The sequence below is a fragment of the Aquarana catesbeiana genome, linkage group LG13 (assembly GCF_042186555.1).
Source record: "Aquarana catesbeiana isolate 2022-GZ linkage group LG13, ASM4218655v1, whole genome shotgun sequence".
NCBI classification, from domain to species: domain Eukaryota; kingdom Metazoa; phylum Chordata; class Amphibia; order Anura; family Ranidae; genus Aquarana; species Aquarana catesbeiana.
In genome coordinates, this window is record NC_133336.1 from 52948152 (window position 1) to 52974903 (window position 26752).

The window sequence follows — 26752 nt, forward strand, 5'->3', positions numbered from 1 at the left end:
TGGGTAAATAACACAACGTTTTTTGACTGGCATGGAGCATTTCTTTAGAAGAACCAAACATGGTGGCAGATCAGCATGTAGGTGGCAAGTAAAACCCAGACGAAAAAAAAAATACATATCACAGGTCAAAATATTTAAGGCTTGACCCAAGATTTGCCTAGATTTTTATCAAAGCGTCAAAAAAAAAAAAAAAAAAAAAACGGAACAGGATCTGCTTCGGAAACCCACAGAAACCATGGAAGCCATGATGGAGCAGAAAAAAAAAACAACTGCAGAAATCTGGTTCTGCCAACGGGGTTACAATAAAGGACTACTAGTGATCCTAGAGGGTGGTGAGGTCTTGCTGCTTAAAATTACTACCTCAATAATGAGATAAAAAAAGGAATACTACAACTTCAGCCAAACCAATCCCTGGGAGCAGCTGGAAAATCAGTGAAGTAGACACCCTTACCCCAGTGATCTCCACTTGCTTCTGGGTCCTGTGCTGAGCAGCTGACCTTATGCATTCTGAATACAGGTGGTCAGCTGCCCAGCATGGGTGCCATTCATAGAATGCTTTGCATTTTCTACAAGAATGCAAAGCCTTCTCTGATTGGACTAGGTGGAGAGGCAGAGCAGTGACATCCCACAGCTGTAGCATAAATGCAACAACTTTTTAGATGTTGATCACATACTCCACATGACCTCAAGGGTTTTCCACATGGTCAGTGTGAAAACATGGGATGACTTTGATAGAGTACTAGCCCAGTTCATGAATGTTAGATTTAAAGCTGTATTCCAGGTATGGCAATTTTTACATAGTTAACTTGGGCCAGGCTGGGACTAATGTTGGTATGTGTTATACCTGCGTGATCCCTGCAAAAGCTGGAAATTACTGTAGTAGGCACAGCTTACTCCATGGGCGAGCATCTGTTCCTAACCGCAGGTAATTGCTCCATGTGCAAATACACGTAGTCAGATGGGGCCGCTTTTAGCCTACCATTCTTTTGTATAGGCTGAATAGCCACAGCTGTTCACATGCATATGTGATTGCAGCAGACCCACTGCATCCCCAATTGTATGTACTAATAGGTGCAACACACCTCAGAACTTACCTCAGTTATTAATTTCTAATGAACCAGCATTAGTGTTTACGTTTTAAGCTGTTATGGCAGTTCCTATTCCAAATATTAAAATTTCATGATAGTCATTTAGAAATCCAATATACAAATGTATTTACTACTTACAAAAAATATATTCTCAAGATCCGCAAAAATGTACATGTCATTTTGATCTACAATATATTCTTCGAGGGAAGTGCAGTCATTTCAGCAATTAACTTCAAACCTAAACACCCGAAAGCACAAACTCCAGAGGTCACATTTTATACATGAAGATTGGGCTACGGAATAAATAGTATTTATTAGCTATAATGTTCCTTTGAGCATCCAACCAAGAATCTGACATGCATCCTATTGATGGGAATGATCAAATGCTTTTTACCCCCCCCCCCCCCACTCCCCAACCACAAAAAATGCAGGTACAGCTGAGTCTCTGAAATGCTCTTCTCGGGTCTCTTAGTAAACCCAGATATGGCATTCCATAGACCTGGTTGCATTTCACAGACAGTTCTGTCTGCAGTTTCCACTTTGCACCAAAAATGAGAACATTTCCTACTGGATATTAGGAAACAAGTAATAAATACTATTTGTAACACTTATTAGTCATAAACAGGGAGTTGTGCTTTCAGAATTCCATTCATTCCTGTATATATATATATATATATATATATATATATATATCTCTGAACTGACCTTTCTTGGCTGCAATGGTACAAATATACAGATTAATAGGATTAATAACAGTCTTTAACGTTTCCTGCTGCTTTGTGATCCCTTCATTTAAGTCACAAAACACAGTCTTAGGAAACAGACTACTTCACCACAGTGCTAAGCTACAGGAAGCACAAGCTGGGACACCAGAGGCCCTCCTAGAAATGGATAATTACCCAGGATTCTTTGGTTCACCATCTCGTGAACTGCCTCCTTTCAGCTTCCTGACCAGCTTCTCACTGCTGCGTCTTATGGAAGCGCGGAGTTTGCTAAAGGACCCGCTGCGTTTTAAAGATCCAGTGCCGTCCTAAAACAGAAGGTTAACATGGCATGAATATTTGTTCAGATATAGAATACAAGTAGTGCTGTGTAGCAAAACCACCATACAAGCTCCTTTGACTAAATGTCAATAGAATCTGGTAGGTACCAGAATAGCAGTAGCACACATCTACCTAGAAACCTGTCCGAAAAAAGTATGTATAATTAAGTGTATGAATGTATCACCCAATAACGTAAACCAACACACTTACAAACATCCCCTGTACCATTTTATCATATACTAACAAAAAATACAATACAGAATTTATTTTTATTTTTTTCTAAATAATAGTCTGGTGGTTCCCTTTTCTGATCTAACGGTAGCCACAGACATACAAAATCATGTAATTCTAACAGTGGCTATCTAATCATTAGTGAAGCTTCAGGCAAACATATAAGGCAAACGTTACAAAAACTTGATCAGTTTTGTTTTTGGACCCTTCACCCTTGGGGCAATGCTCATTTTTAGGCTGATGAGCAGGCCGGTGATGGACAGATGACACAGAAGGTTACAAATCCTCAACAGTGAATAATGGTGTGACTATATTTAATCTGTGTGCTTGTTGTTTAGCTGGGGTTCCACTTCAGTCCTGACTTTATATCAACCAATTATACATTTAGGTTAACAGTATTTATTGGCTTTTGTTGTTTTATTGTTGAGTTTCAGTTGCAAAATTAAAAGGACATTAAAACACAACCTTATTTTAAAGAAGAATTCTGTCTAAGACCATACAGATTGGTTGTGGTGCACATAACAGGGGTACACACAGTGTAAAAATTATAGATTTACAGCCATGGAATGGTGTATCCTTCATCCAACTCCTCCTCCTCTTTGGATTCACATTGTTCTTGTCTGCTTAGAGGATTCCCAACTTAAATTAAAGTGGACCTATACTCATATGTTGGCATAGTCTTGCTGGGATGGATAAAGCTTAAAGGGGTTGTAAAGGTTCCTTTTAAAAAAAAAAAAAAAAAAAAAAGCCTCCGATCCTCCACTTCTGGGGTCCCCCAGCAGTGCTTCTGGCTCTTCCTCTTCTCAAGTGCCCCCATGGAAACCGCATTCCATGGGGGCACCCGATTCCTGCTGCTGCATCCATCGACACAGGCAGGACTCGACCCCGCCCCCAGCTCCCATGTCATTCAATTTGATTGACAGCAGCGGGAGCCAATGGTTCCTGCTGTCAATCTATCCATTGAGGACCCGAGACAGTGGCTGGAGCTGCTGTGCTCGTTCTTGTCGCTGGAACAATTGAGTTCAGGTAAGTAGGGGGGGGGGGGGGGGCGCTGAGGTTTTTCACCTCAATGCATAGAATGCATCAAGATGAGCCCCTTTAAGTTTTTTTTTTTTTTGCATGTTTTGTTGCGCCTTTAGTTACAGCTTTTTTCATGCGCGTTAGAGCTCAGGCAGTTTTGTATTAGCCAATACAGAACAGTACCTGTGACATCACTTGTTACTGTGTGTGAGATGAACATATCAACGTAAAAATGCGCATACTGCATGTTTTTGCAACAAACCAATGCAATTTTATGTGACTCACAATGCTGCACTCTGCCTGAACTTGTTTGGCTACAGGAGTTTGTGCACTCAGGTGTGAACAGACACCATAGAGAACAATTGATTTGTTTAAGCTGGGCACACAGTAAACATTTTTTTTTTTTCGTGCAACCCTGCAAGTTGCACGAAGAAAAAAAAAAACTGATAGCTCCGGTCGGAGCTGCTGTACTAATCATGCAAGGTTAGTACAGCGATCTCCCCTGCTGATCTATTGTGTTCTGACAGGGGAACGCCCCTGCCGGGACACTCTGATAAGCACTCTCTGCCATTGACTGAGAGCGCTGTTCAGGAGTCAGTCAGCTGCTGTTTTTCATGCATGTCCAACAGAACCCGACCAAATGGTTGGCTTCTGCCAGACAGCCCAACATACATACGGGCCGAATGTCGGCCATTTTTTTTTTTAACCGGCTGTGGTCTAACATTTGGCCCGTGTGTACGGGGCTTGAGCGTTTTGTAGCTTCATGTTTCAAGCTACAAAATGGTCAGGTGTGACTGCAGCCTTAATATAATTACCTTTATAAAACAAAAAGTTGGTAAAGAATTCACACTGGCTGATCTTTCACCAGAAATAACCTGGAAAAGTGACTAGGTCTTCACAGATCTGGCCAGCATTGGAAGCGGCCCGGTGCAGAGGCATGTGCTTCAGGAAAGGTAGACGTTTCAGTGCTTGTATTACGCCTTATTTGTCCACCCAAGAAAAGCCGTTAATAATGTAGCTTTATGTCAGCATTTGGAGTACAGGTCCACTTTAATGAGTTTAACATCGAAATTCCAAATAGTGCACCAGAGGACGAAAGACAAAGGAAATTCATGGGTTTGACATTGTGGCTTCAATAACCAGCATCAGATTAAATTCAGCCTACCACTCCACCCAAAATAAAACCAATGGCTTTGGGTGGATGTCTTATTTTCAATCGCATCATCTCAATAGGATTATAATACACCCAAAAAATGCCATTGTCAATGATCAATGGATTGAAAACATACCACATCCATATACCATGTTGTTGAGACCCTTATAGCTTTAGCCTATGTTTAGACAAAATTAAATATTTTTCTAACCTAAAATGTGCATCTTGTAGATCAGTGAGGCTGGGATTAATGTTATCTGCTCAGTGCTTACACCTTTAAAAGAGGTCTACAATCCCAAAAGATAAACCCATTTATGCAGGGACTTGTGTTAACCAGCATTAACCCCCCCCCAATCCCATTCCAGACACCTGACAATCAGATGATATTAGAATAAATGTCATGAGGGAAGCATGGAGATTACCATTGTTGGCCATTTTCTCTGAAAATGCCAGTTTCTTGGCTGCCATGCCAACATCTTGCTTCCATACTCCCACCAAGAATGCAGGTAAGGACTTCAGACTCTTTTTCATTATCTACTTGTTCTAGGCCAGCGACTCACAGTTATGAAGGTAGAGGAAGAACAGCCAGGTAACTGTTTTCAGAGGGAGGGAAATTTTTTTTTAGCAGCTCCAGCCACCAAGTGATCTCTATGGGTTTTCAATACTGTAGCTGCATTGCACTGATATAAATAGAGATACTACTGGAGCTGTTCTCAAAAGGCTCTAGAAAAATCTGCACGCCATATACCCAAGTAAACCCACACACTGTTTAGCACAAAACCCTCCACAATGGGGCTGGCAAGTTTAGGCTTGCATCAGCCCATACTACCATATTCTTGAAGCCATTGTGCAGAGATCCAAAAAGGTATAGACAAACCCATGCAGAATTCCAAAACCCTGTCATCCAATTGGAGAATCAAGAGGTACATTTAAACAGCCATTGAGAATGTGCTTTCACCGATAACATGGAGATGCTAAACAGTTAAACAATGCACCGGCTGTAATTTTTTTGGATGCATTACCTACAGGATTTTGGGATTCATGCACAAGTGTTAATACTTTGAGTTGATTTACATTAAAAGGTACTAAATACGTCCATTTCGCAAAGTCAATTTAACTTAGTAAAATAGGTGATGCTACGCCTCATTCAATCATGTGCAGGCACAAATCCATTTTTATTATTTTCCTCATTGCACATGAATGAGCATTCTTTGCAAAGTTATTTTTTAATATAGGTGAAAATTCAATTTGTAAGTAATTATGCCTTGCACCTTTAGTAAATCAACCTAATTTTTACATAAGTAGAAGCCGTTATTTAGTTTGGCTTGATTAGATTTATACATTTGCAAAAGTTCAGCCTCATTACCTATGAAATTATACGGGAACCTGTCCTGGGAGTAATGTGGAGCCTGCCACAGCTGATAACCTGAAAATACTATTTTCCTGGCTGTGTGTGGCTTCAATACTAAGTCAGTGATCCAGAACAAGTATGTAGGAAGAGAAGTCACAGTGAAGTAGGGACGCGTGTTCTGCAGGCTTTGTCTCAGGGACTTCCAAAGAATTGAAGCTAAAGAAAAACCAAGAAGGTGGCTTTTCAAAATAAGTTTGCAATGGCTGCCTACATATAATGGTCAGTACAGAGTTCCCATAAATCAGTATTCGATGACACATGGGCTTTGCTCAGCAAAGTGTTTTACCCAGACATGTATATTAGTACTTGTTCCCAGCGAGATCATTCAGATGTAATCGATGTTTGAATGTTAGAAATTTACAACCAATTATGACACACTCTCATAACAGCCTAAACGTGTAGGTTTGGTACGTTTTAAAAAAAATCTAAAAAGGAGAGAAGCAGAAATGGTTTTTGAAAGAGTAAAGGTTGCCTGCCTTTTAAATACAAGAACAAGCATTTTGTGGTCAGATATGCTCTTAATTGCTACAGTAGTCACCAACATTCAATGAAGAACTCCCAAGACGACTCCTGTGGGTTCATGACCCATTAAGATGATATGGGCAATGTATTCTGCACATTGGCTAGTCTGTGCTAGTAAAAGTTACAAAAAAACAAAACAAAAAAAAAACACTGCATCACAATCCTACAGCATACCAGAATGCCAAAAGCAAAAATAAGCGGAAGAACGAACACCATTTATAGTGTTGGTAGTCACACACAAAGCAAATAAGTCTAAAAAAAACAGAGCAGTTAGTACAAGACAGACATATATAGGTAAGCATTGTAAGGTGCGTATTTGTGCAATTTTATCACAGGTACACATTTTACTTTTTGCTCTTCGAGGTTCTTCTCTTGTAAATTATGTTAATGGAGTTGTGCACAGGAGTTTGCTATGTTATATGAATCATTTTGGTGCAATCAAGACCGTCTCACTTGGAGATGGAAATTTAAAATTATACTCTGGGAAATGGACAACACAAATGGCAGCAAATGTTTAAGATATTATCTTTTGTTCTTCAGTCTTTTTAAATTTTAAACATTTGAAAAAAAAAAGTGTATTTGTCAGTTATTTATTGTTGTGTGGGAGGACTTGACATCATGCTCCGATTATACCCTCACAAACACGTCACCAAAACCGTATAGTGAAAGAAAACAACTGGAACTTACAAGCGGCATTTAAAACGGGAGAGAGATTATACAAAGGGTCTTCAAAGAGTTTCAGAACTTTTTTATATTTGGAGGTAAAAACAAAAAGTGCAGAAACTTTTTCAAGAACTCTCGTAACTTCACCACCTTTTCCATAACTACTGGAGTTGGGCTTAAAGTGTATGTAAAAGCTGAAAGTTGTATTTATTTTTTTAAAGTTTAGTACTGAATATGGAAGGGCTTGAATCTCCAACAGGATTTTATTGCTGTCTGTGTTCCCACTGGATTCACCCTTTCTATTGGTACCAGTGACCAAGGGTAAACTTGTTTTGGTGACACCTAAAAGGGGAAATTCCCCTTGCTTTGGAGAGACTCTCACTTACTTCCCAATTTGCCTCTTGGCCTGGAAGTAAAGGGAAATTTCCCTGACTAGAGACAGCCATTAAGAAAAAACAAACAGGAACGGTTTCTTATTCTATGTGAAACTTAAAACAACAAAAAAATTAGTGATTTTACATACACTTTAGAGATGCAGAGGTACAATTTCCAAACGTTGGAGCACTCCCACAATAGAAATGAAAGAGTAGCAAAGAGACATTTTTTAAGAGTCAGGCCATTTAAAAACAATTAGCACCTTTCAGACTTGGCCAGCTTTACAATTTAAAAGTATGGTGCACCCAGCAAATTGTCTCTGGGAACCGTATTGTTCTGACAAGCACCAAAAAAACCTAACATCTTTGAAGCACAATTGTCTTTTCTTAGAACAGAAGGTATTTACACGTCCTATTCCATCACAAATCGCAGAAATAAGAGTATTATTCCTGTTTTCTGAAATGTGTGCGACAACTAGTGGGGAATAGTCTCCTTATTTTTGGTATTTGTCATGAGACATATAAATACCTTCTTTTCTTAGGTGGTTCTATTGGGCTCCGCATTGGTTCAGTGGAGGGCTTTTTGGTTCCTTTTAGCCCACCTCACCATAACCTGTTTATACTTTGTTTTAGTATTGTTAGAAGCCCATTCACAAAAGTCATTGATAGACCAAACATGCCTTTTAAGTTTCATGTTTTTAAGAAAGAATTATGGAGGAGACAAGCCAGAAGACGAGAGACACAGGCTGGGGTCAGTTGGAGAGTTTATTAGAAGTTAGAAAGACATGTACACAAATCACCATACACTTCGAGGATTAGTAGAAGAAGCACAACTGCCAAAAAAGTCACACTAAGACTGAAATAGCTCTAAATCCAATTAATACTCATTTCAGGAGATCCATTAACATCCACAGTTGATGGTAACCACACAAAGGGTCTCCACTGACAGTATTATCAAGCTTTTGCAGTACATGCTTTTATTTCTACAGCGTACAGTTTCTGTGCAGAGGTCCTTGACATGCCACTAACAGACCTCGAGATATTAAATTACCTTCAGTAAAAGAGCAACTAGCTTAGAAGTGCTTTCCTAGGGACTGAATACACTGGAATAACACATCGCTGTATGACTGGATTACAGATCTTCAAAGCTAGATAACAGCTGGACAAAGCTACACATGTACAGTGTTGAGAAGGGGAGGGAAAAAGTAGTGTAGGAAGAAGAAGAAGTGTCAGCTCTTTCGTTGAGAATGGGAAATTTACAAAGGAAGTGTGTATGACAGCTCAGATGGAAATCCTACAAAGAGGTGCAAGAACACATCGGTCAGTACTGGAGAGAGAGGTTAAAGCTTGAGATGGAGCGCATCCGTCATGCAGGAGAGTTAGAGTCACACAAGGCATCTAGGCCTGTGGAAAGGAAATGAAAAACAAAAAAAAGACATCTCCATGAATGCACTGGAGACTGCATTAGTGGATTTACCTTACAGACAAGCTCAGAAACAGTATTTCTAGGTCACGTGTTAAATGCATTGTGAAGACTTGGAAGTGGGCAATGCAGACTTGATTGAGAACCTGGAAGCTCCTGGGCGATCATCCTCCAGCTGCTCTTCATGAGTCACACTTCATGAGTCAATGACCCATGACCTTCAAATGCAGATCAAAAATTCACACGAGTTGCCAACTTTAGTTGGAGGATGACAGCCCAGGAAACTAGCAACCCCTGGCTATGACAGCTCTCAAAATGCTTTCAGGACAGGTTGTCCCAAAATTGCATCTGTGGACCAGATATGGGCATTCAATAATTTACATATTATTGACAGGCAATAAATGACCTTAGAAATAAGCCCTCGCTAACATTTTTAGATGCAGAGACTGTAGCAATTCATTCTCAAAGATCACAATGTAGAATCAGAAGCCCAGTTACAGTTTAAATCACATGCGGTTTGTTTACATTAGAAAACTGGCAAGTCTCTGCAGCCAGAGGAAGAGTGGGAAGAAGAGGAGAGAGATATTAGTGCCCCTGTTGTGAACTTTAAGGCTTGGTTCACACATATGCAAATTGGATGTGGGTTTCTTCGCATCCAATTCGCATGACAGGAGCGTGTGACTGGCTATCGATTGAGCCGGTTAACACAGCTCCAGGGCGACCGCGGTCCACATTTAAAAAGGGTCCTGTGCATCTTTGGTTCCAATTCAGGTGCAAATTCAGGCAAAAATTCGGACCTAATTCGCACCTGAATTGGTAAACAAGGACGCATCGGACCCCATGCAGCACATGTGAACCCAGCCTAAAGGTTGTTTTTTTTCTTTTTTTTTTTTTTAAAGCCGAAAAGATCAGCATGGGCTTGTGTTAAAGTCCATTTACTGCTGTTTGAAAATTTGAATGTCCATAACATGGCCACAGTTCCACTTAAACTAGGGGGCCAAGTTATGTAAAAAAAAAAATCTAATAGGAAATTGCTACCCATGTGTCACATTTAATTCTCTGTGTGAAAATGATTAGCTGTAATGGGCAATTGCTTCACTTTTTTTCCAGTTTTCATAAACTAAAGACAGACACAAGATCAAATTTAAGAAAAATCATGTAAAAATAAAGCTTTAACTTCTGTCCAGGCAGTAGGGATTTGCACTAATTTACAACTAGAACCTACACATTTGCTACTACTTCTGTTTTAAACAGAGGAATGGATTTAAAGTTTGGCAAGAAAACAAAAGGAATGAAAAAGGAGAAAAAACAGTTATTACAGTCATGGTACCCTCTTTAATGGGCATTGTGCGTAAATATGTATATATTATATACAACCATGCCCAATAGCATGCTAGAAAACCGAATTATAAAGAAGGTATATTGTATAATATCATGTCTCCTAGGATGTAGGACCAGTTGATTATTCCAGACATACATCAGCAGCCATAGCACGCTGATGTGAAGACTAATGTTACTGGTGAAAAGCCCATTAACCAGCACGGTCTCTTCTTGTGTTCAATGATTTCAGTTTGGCAACTATGGTTCGAATAATGGTTATTGGCTCTTTGATACGAGTCAAGTCACTATAATTTCAAATACTTGTACCGTCCAGACTGTTTTAACTGGTCTTTCAACACGAACAGGACACATTTAGGACAGGATATCAGTGTGAGGTGAGCATGTAGTTCTCAAAACTAAACATATGAAGATATACAATGTAATACTGACATATAATCACACACATAGGTTGGACTTGATGGACTTGTGTCTTTTTTTCAACCTCACCTACTATGTAACTATATGTAACTGTGAAGATGATAGTCACTAGAACAACAAACATGCATGTCATGATCAGATCCTCTTATGTAAAGCTGATCCAAGAAGGTTTCGATAGCTTAGATCACATTGGATCATTTTCTGGCAAACATGGAACTGATGCTGAATACAACCAATAAAGGCTGAGCACCTTCAGCTACACCAGCAGCATCAAGGTTCCACCCAGACGTCCAGCAGTAGTGCAGATCAAACTGAAGAATTCTTTGCCAGCTACCACAGCTCTATAAAACCGTGAGAAGTGCAGTAATCACACCCGTAATCAGCATTCATTTAAAGCAGAACTCCAGGCAGATGTAAAATTACCTAAATTTTGTGCATTTAAAAAAAATAAATGTAGAGTGATTTTTATGTAAAACTATCATAAATACCTAAATCTACCTCTGGGTAAGGCCCTTCTTAGTGATAAACTGGACAAGGAAGGGTCAGCACTATTAGACAATAAGGGCTCTATTGCTTACGGGGAACAGTTTTACAAAAGGGGGTTAGTGGGGTGTTAAAGTGTTACTAAACCCACAACAGTAAAATCAGTTCGTACATGCAGTAAAGCATTCTTGTTATACTCACTATGGAACCTAAAAAAGGTTGTTTGATCCTGTCTCCTCTGATCCGCACCTACTTTCCCTGTGCACAATCCATCTGATAGAACAGAGCCTTGGAGGTACTCTGCACATGCTCAGTTTGGTGTGTTGCTAGAGTTTTTTTTTTTTTTTTGGGAGGGTGCATGTGTTTAGCACAGGACCAATCAGCACTGTCCAGACAGAGGTCAGGGGTCCTGCAGCCTCATAGGGCAGTCAGAGGAGAATGAAAACTCCTCCTACAAGCTTTAACCAGTGCTTGACCGGACTTTGATAGAAATCACAAGACCGCTATATACTGCTGATGAGAAAAGGTAGTTAGTATTAAGTTACTAAAATAATTGCATTTCTGTGGGAGACCAGATATAGTGAATGCAGGGTCCTGGGTTTAGCAACATTAATTTTAACAATAAGCAGCTGCTTCATTGTCCAGTCCCAGGCTTGGGAAGATTTTAGACCATGGTTGTGCTGCCTAATGGCTGTGGAGTCTGCAGCAAGGTCCAGAACATGACTAGGCTGCCTAGCAAAAGTGCCCTGATCACAAAATACTGGCTGAACATAATTCTTTGGCAAGCATGGATTCTAAATGTGCATTCATTTGCCTGGAGTTTAGCTTTAACTGAAATCAAACCAGTACAGGTAGATTACAATTGTCTGCTATGGGGTGCTGCACTTTGCACACCATGCTTTGTTCTCTGCACTGTTTTACTGTATTTACCTCCATGTGTCTGAGGTCTTCAAAGATTTTTTTATTGGTGTATAATAGTTTTATTTAGAGAAGGAGGTTTACTCGCCTCTGTGTCTACCATTTAATCCCCATAAATTGCCAATACAGTGAAAAGCAGTAATAAAGTAAGCAAAATAATTGTGCTAAATAAGCAGAAAAGTAGTACAGTGTGACCATTACAACAATCAAAGCTGATGGATCTGGTGGATCCAAGGCTGGAGTGTTCAATCAGACTCTATTCTTTCACCCATAACATAAGAATGTCTTTACAGGCTGGAGGGTTCACACACCCCATGCAGATTTAAAATGAAAGTGATCACTGGGAAACATAAAAGACATGCAGATTGGGGCATTTCAATCAAGCAACATGGCATGCTATAAATTCATGAAAAAAAAAATGAAGAGGTTCTCCACACACAGCTAAATATTAAACACCACTTTCTTGTATTCAGAAGAAGCTAATATATAGAAGTAGTTCTTCATTTTCGAAATCCCCAATTAGTACTCTCAGACAAAAAAAAAAAAAAAACGCACTTGATTGACAGTGAAAGATTTCAAAATGTGAACATTGTAAAACAGGTGACATTCCATAATGACGCGTACACATGACCGGACTTTTCGGCATCAAAGGTCCAACGGAGCAAATCCGTCGGACAATTTGATCGTGTGTGGGCTTCATCGGACCTTTTCTGTCCAAAAATCTGACGGACTTTAGAAATAGAACATGTTTCAAATCTTTCCGACGGACTCGACGCCTATCGAAAAATCTGTTCGCCTGTATGCTAGTCCGACCGACCGAAAACGATGCAAGGGCAGCTATTGGCTAGTGGCTTTGAACTTCCTTATTCTAGTCCGGTTGTACGTCATCACGTTCAAATCAGTTGGACTTTGGTGTGATGGTGTGTAGGCAAGTTAGTTTCATTGGAACTCCGTTGAAACTCCTTTGAAAAGTCCTTCGGGGTTCAGTCCGTCGAAAAATCCGGTCGTGTGTACACAGCATTACAGACGATCTGACAGATGCCTCTGCTGTAATAGAATGATCAGTGTGTCTCTAGTTACAACATAGGGTCGCCTCTGGTGGTAGCAGCATGCCCAGCACTGCAGATAGCTCACATCAGTGTCCTTGCCTGGGGGGGGGGTTGGGGGGTTTAAAGTGCAGATTTAAGCTGGCCGTGGGCAGCAAGGTCTCTAGCACCCAGTCTTGCAATAAATCATTGATCAAATAAAACTTTCTGCATGGAGAACCTCTTTAAACTAATAAAAAAAGATACAGACATTCGCAAATTTAATTAGTAATAAAATTACATCTCATTGCTAAAGCCCAATTTTATGCACTTTCTTCCAGGAAAGTCCTAGGAACCAACAAATTTGATACCAGAGAATGGGAGAAAAACTGGCCAGACATAGGTAGGTTCCCCCACTCTTGGTCAGACACAAGCTGCACAGATCCTTTCTAGAGAGTGCGGTATGGGCTAAGAAGTCAACTTCTAGGGCTTGATCACACCAGTAGGTGCGTCCGAGCAAGCACGTTTTGTGTGTCCATGTGTAACGTGTTTTAGGACAGCCTAATAATTTCAATGGACTGCCCTATGTAAAAAAATAAAAAAAAAAAAGGTGGCTGCACTATTTTTAAAATCATGCTGTGCCAAAACGCATAGTACTGTGTGATTTTTTTTTAATTTGGCAGGCACAAAAGCACATGCATTTGCTAGATGCATGGGAATGCCAATAAGAATCAATGGCACCCAAATGCATCTGCAAAACACAGCACGGTTTGTGTGGTGTGGGAAAATGTGTGATTTTGGAAGCATTCCCGCACTGCACCTGCTAGGGAAATGATGCTATGCTAGACATGTGCCCATACTTATGGACAATTTGCGGACATCAGACACAGTATCGTCTACTATAGGTGGATCCACTGCTCAGATAAAGTGTCCTTCAGTACAGACACCAATATCTTTAAAGCAGAACTTTACCCATAACTTGATTCTTTAACAAGGAACATACATTCCACATGAATAAATATGCTACCAAAACTAGTGTGTGCTGTAAACTGCCTCCAGCATTGCTCCTGTATCTTCTTGCTGGAGGCTGCCGTTTTGCTGAAGCACAGAGTGCCCCTGAACAGCAGTATATCATAAAGCAGAACTAAACTCATTGATTTAAAAAAAAAATTACAATCCTAGAATGCAGAGTTTGCCAACTGTGAAATTTTCTGGTGTCCTCAGCCAAACGGATAAACCATCAAATGACTGCAGTCATAACTGATGTGCAGCACCATGGGAGTTGCAGATCACACAGAAGCAACTTCCTTGGCTGTAAAAAGGATAGGAGGGTTTAATTCTGCTTTAAGGTAGTCAGCAGATCAGCCTCTACAAATTCAGCAGTGCCTAAAAATAGAGAGCAACTGAGAATGTGCAGAGCAGAGTGAGGCAGTGTATTACTGGATTTTAAACAGTATAGGCACTTATTTTTAATGTTTTTCATAGCTCTACCTGCAAAAGGGACCAGCCTCAAGTGATCTAGCAGGATTTAATTTTCTGACAAAAGTTACACTTCAAAAGAGAAAAAGCCCTTTGGTGAATGCGCATATACGCTTTACTTAAATATATTCTTGGACAGGCATTTTTAGGCAAGTTGGGGCATTTAAGTAATAAATTACTCTTTCCAATAGCCAGACTGTTATTACCTCCTGGGAATACCTACTTGGCTTCAACCCCGCCCCATCGATACAATTAATGCTGAAATGGATGCATGGCTTGCAAACAAAGCCATGGGTGACCACCCTACCTGGCACAGGCTCATCATTGTACCAGGAGACCCGCATGCTTGCTGAGCCTCTAACTGTAGTTTTACAACTCTACAAGCCTGCAATGTAATTCCAAGGACTGAAGGTGGATCAAACTTTAAAAACATTTTTTAAAATACAATGTACCACCCATACCCAATCACTTGGAATATCAGGTGTTGTGTAAACTAGGGTGCTGTGGCACCATCTCACATCGTATAAAAAGTTCACTCATCTCCTGTTACTATCTGTATCAGGTGCTCCATGATGATTTACCAAAAATAATTATGAGCTTTAGCATGAGGCAATCGCATTAGCCATGTGAAGTCACTTTTTGGAGGCGGATAAAAACAATAAAAGGGTAACAAACATAAGCAGGCAATGTCATGCATAAATGTACTATGAATGTGGGATGTCACATTAAAACACAAGTATATGGAATGTGGTAGTTTCCCCATATGACAAAATGACAATGTAAAATGATGCATGTATTACAAAACCAGTTAATAATTGCAATGAACATAAATAACTTTCATTTCTACAGTGTATTTTTTTTTTTTTAATAATTCTCTAGCCTTGGGTTCTAAAACTACAGGACATTGCTTTAGGAATCACTACTTCTGCTTTGGTTTAAAACAAATCACAAAAACCTTAGTTTTGATGGAAGGGTAATAGGGAAACCAGGCTGGCAAAACTATCTACCTTTAGATGCTTGTCTTGTAGATTCACTGCATGGAAGTTCATCTACTAATCTCCTTCACCATTTCCATGTAGTCTGTATGCTTGTACATGTCAGATTCATTACCCTGGTATCTTCTAATGCATTCTATGTATTCAACTGATTTTCAACCAATCAGCCTCAGCAAAAAGAAAGGCCTACATAAAACTATGTGGGCAAAATTCTGAACACTGGCCTTCACATCTAACTCATAAGGCTAAAAGCATGTGAACCACCCCTTGCAAATTAATGCAGTCAAGTGTTTCCAGTGAAGGGTACTATTAATGCTACGCCACACAAATACATGTTGGACAACAGTTCAAGGAAGACCCTTTAGTGTTCCAGCATGACGGTGTCCCATGCACAAAGCCAACTCCATTAAAAATATGGTTTGATAAGTGGAGGAACACAAGTGGCCTGCACAGAACCCTGATCTCCACTGTACTGAACATCTTTGGGATAAATTGGAAATGCTATTTTTTTTTTTTTGAAATTGGCACATATTACCAGAGACAATCCAAAATCTTTCAGAAAGCCTTCCCAGAAGAGCGGAAGCTGTGAGCCATCCCCATATTTAAGCCTACGTTAACTTAAAAAAAAAAAAAAAGTAAAAGGGTCATTATTTACGATTGATGCCATGTTCCCTTTGTGCTACGGTCTTCTCCTTTAGTAGAAATCCTCCCAATTCCTGAGCCGGTAGAGTTGTGACAAAGAATGCACACCCTTTTTGCCCACCTCCTTTATTCACAGAAGCCATAACTACAGGTTCTATGGATGAAACGTGATTAATGGAAAATAAGTGGATGATTGAAAGGTCCGCCTCCTCCATTCATAGATCACGTTTCATTCATAGAAGCTGCAGTTATGGCTTCTTTGAAAGGAGGAGTTGGGCAAAAAGGGCTGCCATAGTTGGGCACTCTTGATAAGCGCCTGTCACAACTCCATTGGCTCTATTAACCCCCCACTACAAAAGATTATGACTGCGTGTGTGTGTGTGCGTGTGTGTGCGTGTGTGTGCGTGTGTGCGCGTGTGTGTGCGTGTGTGCGCGTGTGTGTGCGCGTGTGTGTGCGTGTGTGTGTGTGCGTGCGCGTGTGTGTGCGTGCGTGCGCATGTGCGTGTGCGTGCGCATGTGCGTGCGCATGTGTGTGCGTGTGTGTGTGCGCGTATGTGCGTGTGCGCGTGTGTGGGGGGGATTTCCACTAAAGAAAAGATGTACAAAGAAAGGTGCTTCTAAGTGCAGTAATACAGCGTTTTTAATGTAGGAGTGCAAGGGTCCTCAAGACGCTGTTATTTCATGGGGTGATGCATTTTGGAGCATGCTCAGAAGCGGCAGCCATCTTGCTCCCATGGACCTTCCGTTTCTGCAGCTGCTGGCTGGCACAGAGACATGGAATAACATGCCAGGAACACCCAACTCATTGATGAACCTGATTTACTACTACATTCTGTAAGTGTTTTTAACCATTGTGTACAGCGCCCTGAAAACCCTTCTAGCAGAAGCGCTCCTGTCATTTATTCCTTTCTACTAAAGGAGGAGACAGCAGAACAAGGGCCACATGGTACCGATATTGTAAGTAAGGTCCCTTGTGCAGAGTCTGTTTTTTTTTGTTTTTCCTTCAGCAAACTTAGACTTTAATGCTCATGGGCTTGGACTTCGGATATCCAGTAAGCTCATATAGGTGTGGACAGACCTTTGGCTGTGACTGAATGAATGTTCTCTTAAGTCTGTAAGCACCTTAAATAAAGGAAAGCTTACGCAAAGCTTCTGTCAACATGTAGTCAAATTCACAAAGCAGCTAGTCCACTCTATTTATCTGTCCTCCTTGTCTTATGTAGGCTGGCATGAGTTCTCTATGGAGGATAAATATTGAGCACTCATGCCCCACTTGAAGCAAACCTATTGGAAAATAACAGTTTGTAATTCATAGCTTCTACGTAAATGTAGGCACCTCACACTTTCTTCCAGGACTCCGAAAAACTCTTATAACAACATCCCTTAATAAACAAGCATTATGTTCCGTATCCATTGGGGAATGTACAATGTTTTACTTATGGCCAGATCATCCACACTGGCAATTAATTTTACTTTGGTGTGTCAGACTGCAGAGGTAAAATATATTATTGCCAGCCTGGTTACTTTGTTACCGTCCATCCAAAACCAAATAGCATAGGGGCCCAATTCAGAGACCTAGAAATACTGTAAATTCTTTACTTCGTGTTCAATAACAAAATATTAACTCAACAGTAACAAGCTGAAAACAGCACAACATGCAGAAGTACAGAAGAAATGAAGGGAAGAGTACAGTACACAGTATAAATCAGCAGATCAGATTAGGCAGTATCCCATGCTTTTTATCTTCATGGTATTGATTACAGGAAATTGCATGAAGGTGGAATATATGCTGATTGATTGTCCCATTGTAAAGAAAACAGCACAGGGGATTAATTAAAAAGAGAGGGTAAATGAAACACATTTTTATTAACCCTTTTTGGAGGCGGTTCTATAACCTTGCACTAGGAATGGGCTGGTGCGTGTTTGGGATCCTAGTTCCAACCCACCTACCCGATCCATCTCACCAGGAAGCCAACACTGCATACCGCTAATCACAGGCAGCAAGACATTTCCCGCTGCACAGATCGGGAACTGTCTTACTCCCTGTGATTAGCGGTGTGCAGTGTCGGCTTCCTGTCGGGATTGGGCAGGTTGGTTGGGACTAGGATCCTGAACACACCCGAGCCCATCTTTACCCCTCACTACTATCCAAAACTTAAAAACAAATAAAAAAAAAAGTCTTCAGCTTTACGCTCTGTACACATGGGCCGCATATTGGGTGGTATCCGCCAATTCAATAGAAAACGACTGACAACTGGCCTGTGTGTATGGCAGCTGGTGCAGCTTCTGTCCAAGGGGCATGACCGAAAAAGGTCTGCCGATCAGCATCTGATCAGCACTTTCAGCCAACTACTGATAAGTGAGTACTAGGCTTTAGATGCATGTCAAGTATGTTTTGTCCCTCAAAAGTGTAAATATAACCCCAGGTTTTGCAAGAACTCTCAGTCTGCACAGTGTTGTACCCCCCCCCCCCCCCCCCACCCCAGCCCTCCATAGTGCCCCCTAAGAAACCTCATCCCCAACAGGGCAACAAAGTCTGCAGCAGAGACCCCCCCCAACTACTACAAAACCCCCATCACCCCCTTCCCCACAGTGACACCCAGCCACATTCAGAGTCATGCAGCATTTAAATACATATTTTGAATTCCCATACTTTTCATTTAATTTTATTTTTTGCTACATGGCATGGAAGGGGTTTTTGGAAGAATTTACCAGACCCTGGTCTCAAAAAGCTTGAGAACCACTGATCTAAAAGGACCACATGGCCTACTTTTTTAGAAGACTTGACTTAAAAAAAAAAAAAAAAAACTCCTATACAAAATAAAATTTTGCAAGCAAGGTTTGCTTACCATCCTCTAGATAGAATGGAATATTAATTTGGGGAGAAACCTGACGGTGTGAAGATCAAACAAACAACTAGCAGGATTAGAAGTCAAATACCACACAGACAATAGCACTAAACATTACAAATAACTAACCTATCAATTTACAGTTTTATTTCCAATTACTAGAAAGCTACTCAGACTTCCATTATGCAGAAGCATCAAGAACAGCAATGATGAGCAAAATACAGAAATTTCAATTTCAGCTTACTTAAAGCCCAATTGAACACAAGTATAAAACTGTCAACAGGGTTCAGGTGCACTATAATGGCATGTGACCAGAGTCTTCTAGTTTAGCTAGTAATGCAGCCACAGCCATAGTAAAACAGCCTGACCCTGCCATCATGCTGCGAAATAGAACTGTCATGTTTGGTTTTGAAGCAGCAGCCTCTCTGCAGCGGTCTAACCTACCCACTGAAAATTGGAGTTCTTCAATCAGCTGGAGACATGAGCTTTGATGACTGGAGATAACAAGCCTTAACACACAGAGGGCATGTCAAACTGCTGCAGAGGTGCTACTGCTTCCATGCAGAAAGTAAAGGTCCTACTCTGTAGCATGATAGCATGGGAAAGGCTATTTTAGGCCCTGTGCACACTAATTCGATTCCTCCTACGTCTGCCATTGCGCTGCCATGCATGACAATGGAAATCCCAATATTCTCTATGGTGCCAATTCACATCAATGCAACATGGTGCAGGATGATTTTTTGAAAAGGCGCAGGTGCTTCTTTTGGTGTAGCATTGTGTGACTTTAATAGAAGAATAGGAGCACACAGAGCACATGTAAAATGCATGTACATGTGTTTTTAGTGCATTCTTGTCAGTTTTGTGTATAAAATCCATTCTCCTCCTCCAAGAAAAAAAGCAAAAAAACAAAACACACAAAAAAGCAATCCACCACATTAAAGCACATAAAAACACATGCAAAACACAGGATTATGCAGCAGCATTAGCAGGAACCTGGGGTTACTATGATTCTGGATACCATTATATTATGCCAGGAAGCTCTTGGCATTTGGTCATATACCAGAGTTCATTTGGGCTTTAAAAAAAGAAAATTAACTTTGGGTGCAAAGTCCAGCATTCTGTAGCAAACTGCTGTCATATTACTACTATCTACACTACAGAAAGAAAGAAAAAAAAAAAAAAAACCACAAAACCAATAAAACAGGACATTCAATCAGCATCATAAGACAAGGGAAAGAGGCCAGATGAAAGATTATAGAAATATCAGCATATCAGGTAGGAAGTTTGCTGTATATTATTGCTGTTATTACAGAATAGGATTATACCAGCATGCGGATCACGTTAATGTGTTTTAGATTGGTTATAAAGCAAGATTGTCCATTATTTGGGCACACTGTGTACTGCACTTACCCCGTTCCACTCTACGCTCATACTCACTTCCTCCCCTCCGTCTGGACCGCTCTCGTACTTTACCACGTCGAGGCTTTCCCGGCTTCTCCTCTTCTCAATGCTTTCTGGGTCATTTAACACTTCAGCCACTCGCTGCTTGTGGACATTGTCTAGTCCCTGTGAGACAGGACCCTTGTGTTACAAGTAAAGGGAGAAATTCCCTGAGATTTATGTTAGAAGAACACACAGTGACTGTAAAAGGTCAAGGCCTGGAAAGGAAGACCTCAAAAGCGGATTCTGGTTTCCTTTCCAGGGACAGAGATATGTAACAGACTCCGATACCTTGACATAATCATAACATGAAACGTTCCACAAAGCTGCCACCAGAACTCGTGTGATGATACAGAAAAGGGCCTTGTTTAGGTAAAGGTATAAGGCACGTAGGAGGTAAAACAGAACGTAAAAAGGCACTAGCCCCATTTTAGTGCATCTCTGAAGCCTGCAACAAAAGGATGTCCAACTACAAATTGACAAAGATAATAGGGGAGATTTATAGAGGCTACAAATCTCCACCATGAAGTTGATAGTGGCCATCATATCACAACCTACGCAGTAGATCACCATAACTTTACATGGAGCTGTCTCCCACCCTACTTGCCCTGAATTCTGTATAAAAGCCCTCCCCCCACTGGCCCTTTTTTTTTGGAGCTTTGGTAAATACCTGGTACTTGGAGGTGGAGATGGAGGCACATGCGACCTCCCCCCAGGATGCAGTACTCATGCCTAGCCTCAAAGTACCAAGCCAAAACACTGTCCCTTGACAAGAAGGTGAGGAAATTATCCCTTTGCAAGCTACAACACTATCAAATACAGTGCTTACACAATGTTGGAGCTGATGGAGGAACAACAAGAAGGTAGAGTGTTGGGGAGGCTGAGGGATTTTCTTACAAAAACAACCTTTGACTTTGCCTTGAGAGCGCATTTTTTTTCTCTTTATCTGCCTCTTGGAGACTACTCCTCACTTCCTGTTAAGATGACAAAATTGTCAGGTAGTAAAGGGCAGAAAACAGTAAGGACCTCACTGAAAGTCTAGTTCTTCCCCACTGTATTCAAAACTGGAGATACACTTTAATGGCACAGATGGACTCTCCTATTATTAAGGTTCACGTTATGACCAGAGCTCAGGAAATGCTTTCTAGTATGGTTAAGCTAAAAAGAGGTTCTATAACTTGGCCCGTTCTCTATTATCTTAACACCGTGAGCGACTGAAACAAGTCCAAGGGGATTTTCAAGCTTGTATCAAAGGCTTGTGATCCTGTTTCCCAAACCTAAGTTTGTGTTGCAGATAAACATAATAAATCAGACACCACATTTCTGCATCACACTGAGCTCTGTAAGCCAGCAGGGAAACACAATGATTCAGTCACAAATCACTTCATAAATGGACTACTGAACACGGCATGCCAACACCAGGACAATGAGCACAAATGTCACATGGCCATATACTCCAACAGAGACCATGCAATTCTCTTTTACTGCATATGATTTTCTAACTGAGGTGACAGCTCTATTCTTTGTCAGTGGGGATCAGAGTAGACGGCAAATATGAGGGACCTGGAGTTTTGTCCAATCAGAACATGTAATAGAGGGCAAGGCTAGACCTTGTGTGTATTACAAACCTACAAGAGCAGGATCTGTCGATCCTACATATTTAATATTTATTTTGGGGCAATGGTTAGACTACACAGGTATTTCTAAGCAATATGTTTTGGATCATAGATCTAGAATATGCAGTAGAAGGGAATGTGTGGACAAGATTAGCCATCACTTTTTTTTCTTTTATTAAGTATCCATTACAAACAGTTAAAGGCATTTTAAAATGAAAACTAGTGTTAAGTACCCAAATCTTTCCTAATATAAACTTTTTGTAATGTCTTTGGTTGTCTGGTTCCCTAGAGCACAAAGGGTTCAGGAGTGCCAGATTCAATGATGCAAGACCATGGAAGTTTTGTAAATAGCCAACAGGTTTCAACGGTTGCTTTAATTGAGTCTTAAAATTGCTGGAATGAAGATGGTTTTAGGCTTAAGTGGGTTAAAAATTATAAATGATCTTAAAAAGTCACTATTAAAAAGCAGGCTCTAGCAGCTGATCGCAAAGCTGCTGTTGGCTGCTCTTGGCTTGTCCATTTGAGGTTAACTCTTCCTGGTTACCTCAACATTCGGCCTAGGGCTCTGGTTTGTTTTTGTACCCTTTGAAATTCATCAAAGGCACTTTCCAGAGGCCTCTATGTCTGTGGGCTGCCAAACAAACCATGTTGTACACTTTAATATGGTTTATATCTTGATTGCGCGATCAATCTACACTTGGATCAAGAGCCTCCTATCGCAATCTTTTACATGGGGGGTGGCTGTGCAGAATCACAAATCAGTTTTCTCTGTATGTGTACATATCGGCTTTCTCCAAGTGTAGCTTTAGTAAAAGACCTATGCTACGGGGCCTGACCTGCCCCTTATGCAGGGAATCAGCAATGGTCAACTTCTTCTATTTATGCTTCATTTACCATCAACGGTAATATGTAAGTAACTTGGAGCCTGCACAAAAAAAAAAAATTCTGACTGGCTGCTACAGAGCTTCAAAGCTATTTAGCCATAAAGTCACGGGCTGCTAAAATACTGATAAAAAGGTAATGGATCAAATGGGCCTACTTGATTAACACTGCAATATGCTGAAGAGCAATAAGCTACAGAACCTAGACAAAAGGACACCAGATACCTCACTTACCTGTTTCCGTGACCTCATCGCCGCCTCCTCTAGTGTTTCTGCAGCTTCAAACTTGCCCTGACGTCTGTAAAGTGCTCCAAGGTTTTTTAGGGTAGTGGTCACTGTGGGACTAAGGATAAATGTAACATTATGTATTTGGAGATGGTATGTAGAGAATTTTATTTTTTAACAGCAACTTTACATTGCAATAATTAGCTGTAACACATACATATGAATAAAGAATGACACAGGAAATATATGGTTTACATATATTCAGAAGAACTTTTTCATTTTTGCCAGGGGCTTGGATGAGGTTCTAGCTTTTACAACTGACAGCCAGAGCAGCATATAGGTGAAAATACTGACCAAGAAATAGTGCATCATAACCTTCACTTACCTATCAACTTTACATGCTTTATACCAGCCTCCATACTCTCCGAATGTGCCATCCTTCTGTTTACCCTAAAATAAAAAGATACATAAAAGAGTAAAGAAATTACAAAATACTGGCATGTTTCAAAAAATAAAATCCCATATTTTATACTGTGTAATGTAATTTTTTTTGGTCTATGTTTAGAAGGGATCCCTAATCTACAGTGGGGAAAATAATTATTTGATCCCCTGCGGATTTTTGTAAGTTTGTCCACTTGCAAAGAAATTAAGGGTCTATAATTTTCTATCATAGGTGTATTTTATAGAGACAGAATATCAACCAAAAATCCAAAAAAAGAAAAAAAACATGATACAAATGTGATAAATTGGAGTTGCAGCTTAGTGAGTAAAAAAAGTATTTGATCCCCAAGAAAAACATGGCTTAGTACTTGGAGGAGAAACCCTTGTTGGCAAGCATATTTATAAATACCGTACAGGTGACCCCACAATAGGGATAAAACTTTTTTTGCGGAAGGGAGTTTAACAAGAAAGCGGCCACTCATTAAAAATAAAAGACAACAGGTTTAACCTTAAACTACGTAGAGGGTTCTTTACTGTAAGAGCGGCAAGGATGTGGAATTCCCTGCCACAGGCGGTGGTCTCAGCGGGGGAGCATCGATAGTTTCAAAAAACTATTAGATAAGCACCTGAACGACCGCAACATACAGGGATATACAATGTAATACTGACATATAATCACACATAGGTTGGACTTGTCTTTTTCTCAACCTCACCTACTATGTATGTAACTATGTAACAGAGGTAAGACTTTTTTTGTAGTTGGTTACCAGGTTTGCACACATCTTAGGAGGGATTTTGATCCACTCTTTACAGGAACTTCCCTAAATCCTTAAGGTTTCTTGGCTGTCGCTTGGCAACTGGAAGTTTCAGCTCCCTCCATACATTTTCTATAGGATTAAGATCTGGAGACTGACTAGGCCACTCCATGACCTTAACATGCTTCTTCTTGAGCCACTCCTGTTGCCTTGTTGGTAGGTTTTGGGCCATTGTCATGCTGGAAGACCCATCCATGACCTATGCTGTGTTCTGGCTGAGGGAAGAATGTTCTCATGCAAGATTTTACAATACATGGCCCGGCCATTGGCCCCACAATGCGGCAAAGTCGGCCTGTACCTTTAGCAGAGAAACAGCCCCAAAGCATATTGTTTCCACCTCCGTGCTTGACTGTAGGGATGGTGCTCTTAGGGTCATAGTCAGCATTTTTCTTCCCCCAAACACAGAGAGTCAATTAATGCCAATTTTGACTAAATTTTGGTCTCATCTGACCACAGCACTTTCTCCCAATCATTCCTTGAATCATTTAGATGTTCGCTGGCACACTTCAGACGAGCCTGTACATGTAAAAAAGTGTACCAAAAAAACAGCTGTCCCCTTTAAAGTGAACGAATCACTGGAACTGTGCGAAATTATAACAAAGAATAAGGCGCTATACATGTTCATATAAAAAAAACTGTCACAAAGAAAAACACTGCATCAAACTCAAATGTGCACATTAATGAGAAATTAAGCAAGCATAAAGTCCATATGTGAATAAATCCCAACACCAAAATGGAATGCTCTGAGATAAAACTTCTAGATCTTCCACCATAAGAGCTAGAATGTCTAGCGCCAGGCCAGGCACTATCACATGTGAGTGTAACTGCTATTATTGCTGCTGTTTTTACTCTATTAAAAATTACTACACTACGAGACTTTCATCTGTGTCTCCTTTGGAGTCATTTTTTACATTCTAGCTCCTTCCTGAGTGGCCACTGGAGTGGATTCATGCCATTAGGGGAACCAATTTGGGGTTCCCAAAGTGTTTCTTGACCTCCTTGTAAAAAGGGGTCAAAAGCTCTGGTGAGTGACCATCTTCATACTGAGCACTCGTGGTGGAAGATCTAGAAGTTTTATCTCAGAGCATTCCGTTTTGGTGTTGGGATTTATTCACTTATGGACTTTATGCTTGCTTATTTTCTCATTAATGTGCACATTTGAGTTTGATGCAGTGTTTTTCTTTGTGAGTTTTTTTTATATGAGCCTGTACATGTGCCTTCTTGAGGAGGGAGACCTTGCGGGTGCTGTAGGATTTCAATCCATGGCGGTGTATTGTGTTACCAATGGTTTGTTTGGTGACTGTGGTCCCAACTGCCTTGGGATCATTCACAAGCTCCTCCAGTGTAGTCCTGGCCTGATCTTTTACTTTTCTCATGATCCATTGATCATTCTTACTCCACGAGGCAAAATTTTGCATGGAGCTCCAGACCAAGAGTGATCGATATATCGTTATGTCGCATTTCTTCCATTTGCGAATAAATCACTCCAACAGTTGTCTCCTCCTCACCAAGCTTCTTGCTGATGGTCTTGTAGCCCATTCCAGGTCTAAAATCTTGTCCCTGACCTCCTTTGACAGCTGTTTGGTCTTGCCCATGATGGTGAGGTTTAAATGGAAGAAAGATTCTGTGGACAGAAGTCTTTTACACACAAAACGAGTTAAGAACACCTTCTTAAATCCATGTACCACATGAGCACATAATATAGCCAGAATTATTGTTGGTTGGTAGGGGATAAAATACTTATTTTACTTACTGAACTGCAACTCAATTTATAACATTTGTATCGTGTGTTTCAGGATTTTTGGTTGATATTCTGTCTCTATTTTTGTAAAATACACCTATAACAATTATAGACTCCTAATTTCTTTGTAATTGGCAAACTTATAAAATCTGTAGGGGATCAAATAATTAATTTTCCCCACTGTAGAAGGAATTGGAATAGGTAAGGAAATAAAATTCACAATAACAAGTGATTTACAACATTAGCACATTGTTAAAAAAAAAAAACAAAAAAAAAAAAAGCAGTTTTTATCTTTTCCCAAAACCAAAATTGCAATTCGCATCCAATCTGCGAACCTTACTTTGAACTTTTCTCTTTCTTCGGCATGCATCCAGATAGGTTTGTTCTCATCTGTAAGAGCATAAAAATTTAAATTAAGTACAGCCTGTTAATTTTACTGGTTTTCCTACACTGCTTGCATGTATTACATCTGGAAACTGTTCAGCATCTATATCTTCTTTTGAAAAGTGTCACCCT

General features: G+C 40.3%; 1 protein-coding gene across 7 annotated transcripts in view; it reads right to left on the bottom strand.

Annotated features, from left to right (window-relative positions):
• The window catches only part of KLC1 (kinesin light chain 1), a 111539-nt gene that overhangs the window by 16853 nt on the left and 67934 nt on the right, over positions 1-26752 (bottom strand). For 2 of the 7 annotated variants that reach the window (XM_073610001.1, XM_073610005.1), the window contains exons 10-14: positions 26577-26626; positions 23625-23689; positions 23249-23357; positions 20488-20658; positions 1988-2118 (exon numbers count right to left, since the gene is read on the bottom strand). In XM_073610001.1, coding sequence (XP_073466102.1) covers positions 1988-2118; positions 20488-20658; positions 23249-23357; positions 23625-23689; positions 26577-26626 — 526 coding nt within the window. Of the gene's footprint in view, positions 1-1987; positions 2119-8252; positions 8910-20487; positions 20659-23248; positions 23358-23624; positions 23690-26576; positions 26627-26752 lie in introns of those variants that run through there. The other 5 variants (XM_073610003.1, XM_073610004.1, XM_073610002.1 and 2 more) reach the window with 5 other exon arrangements.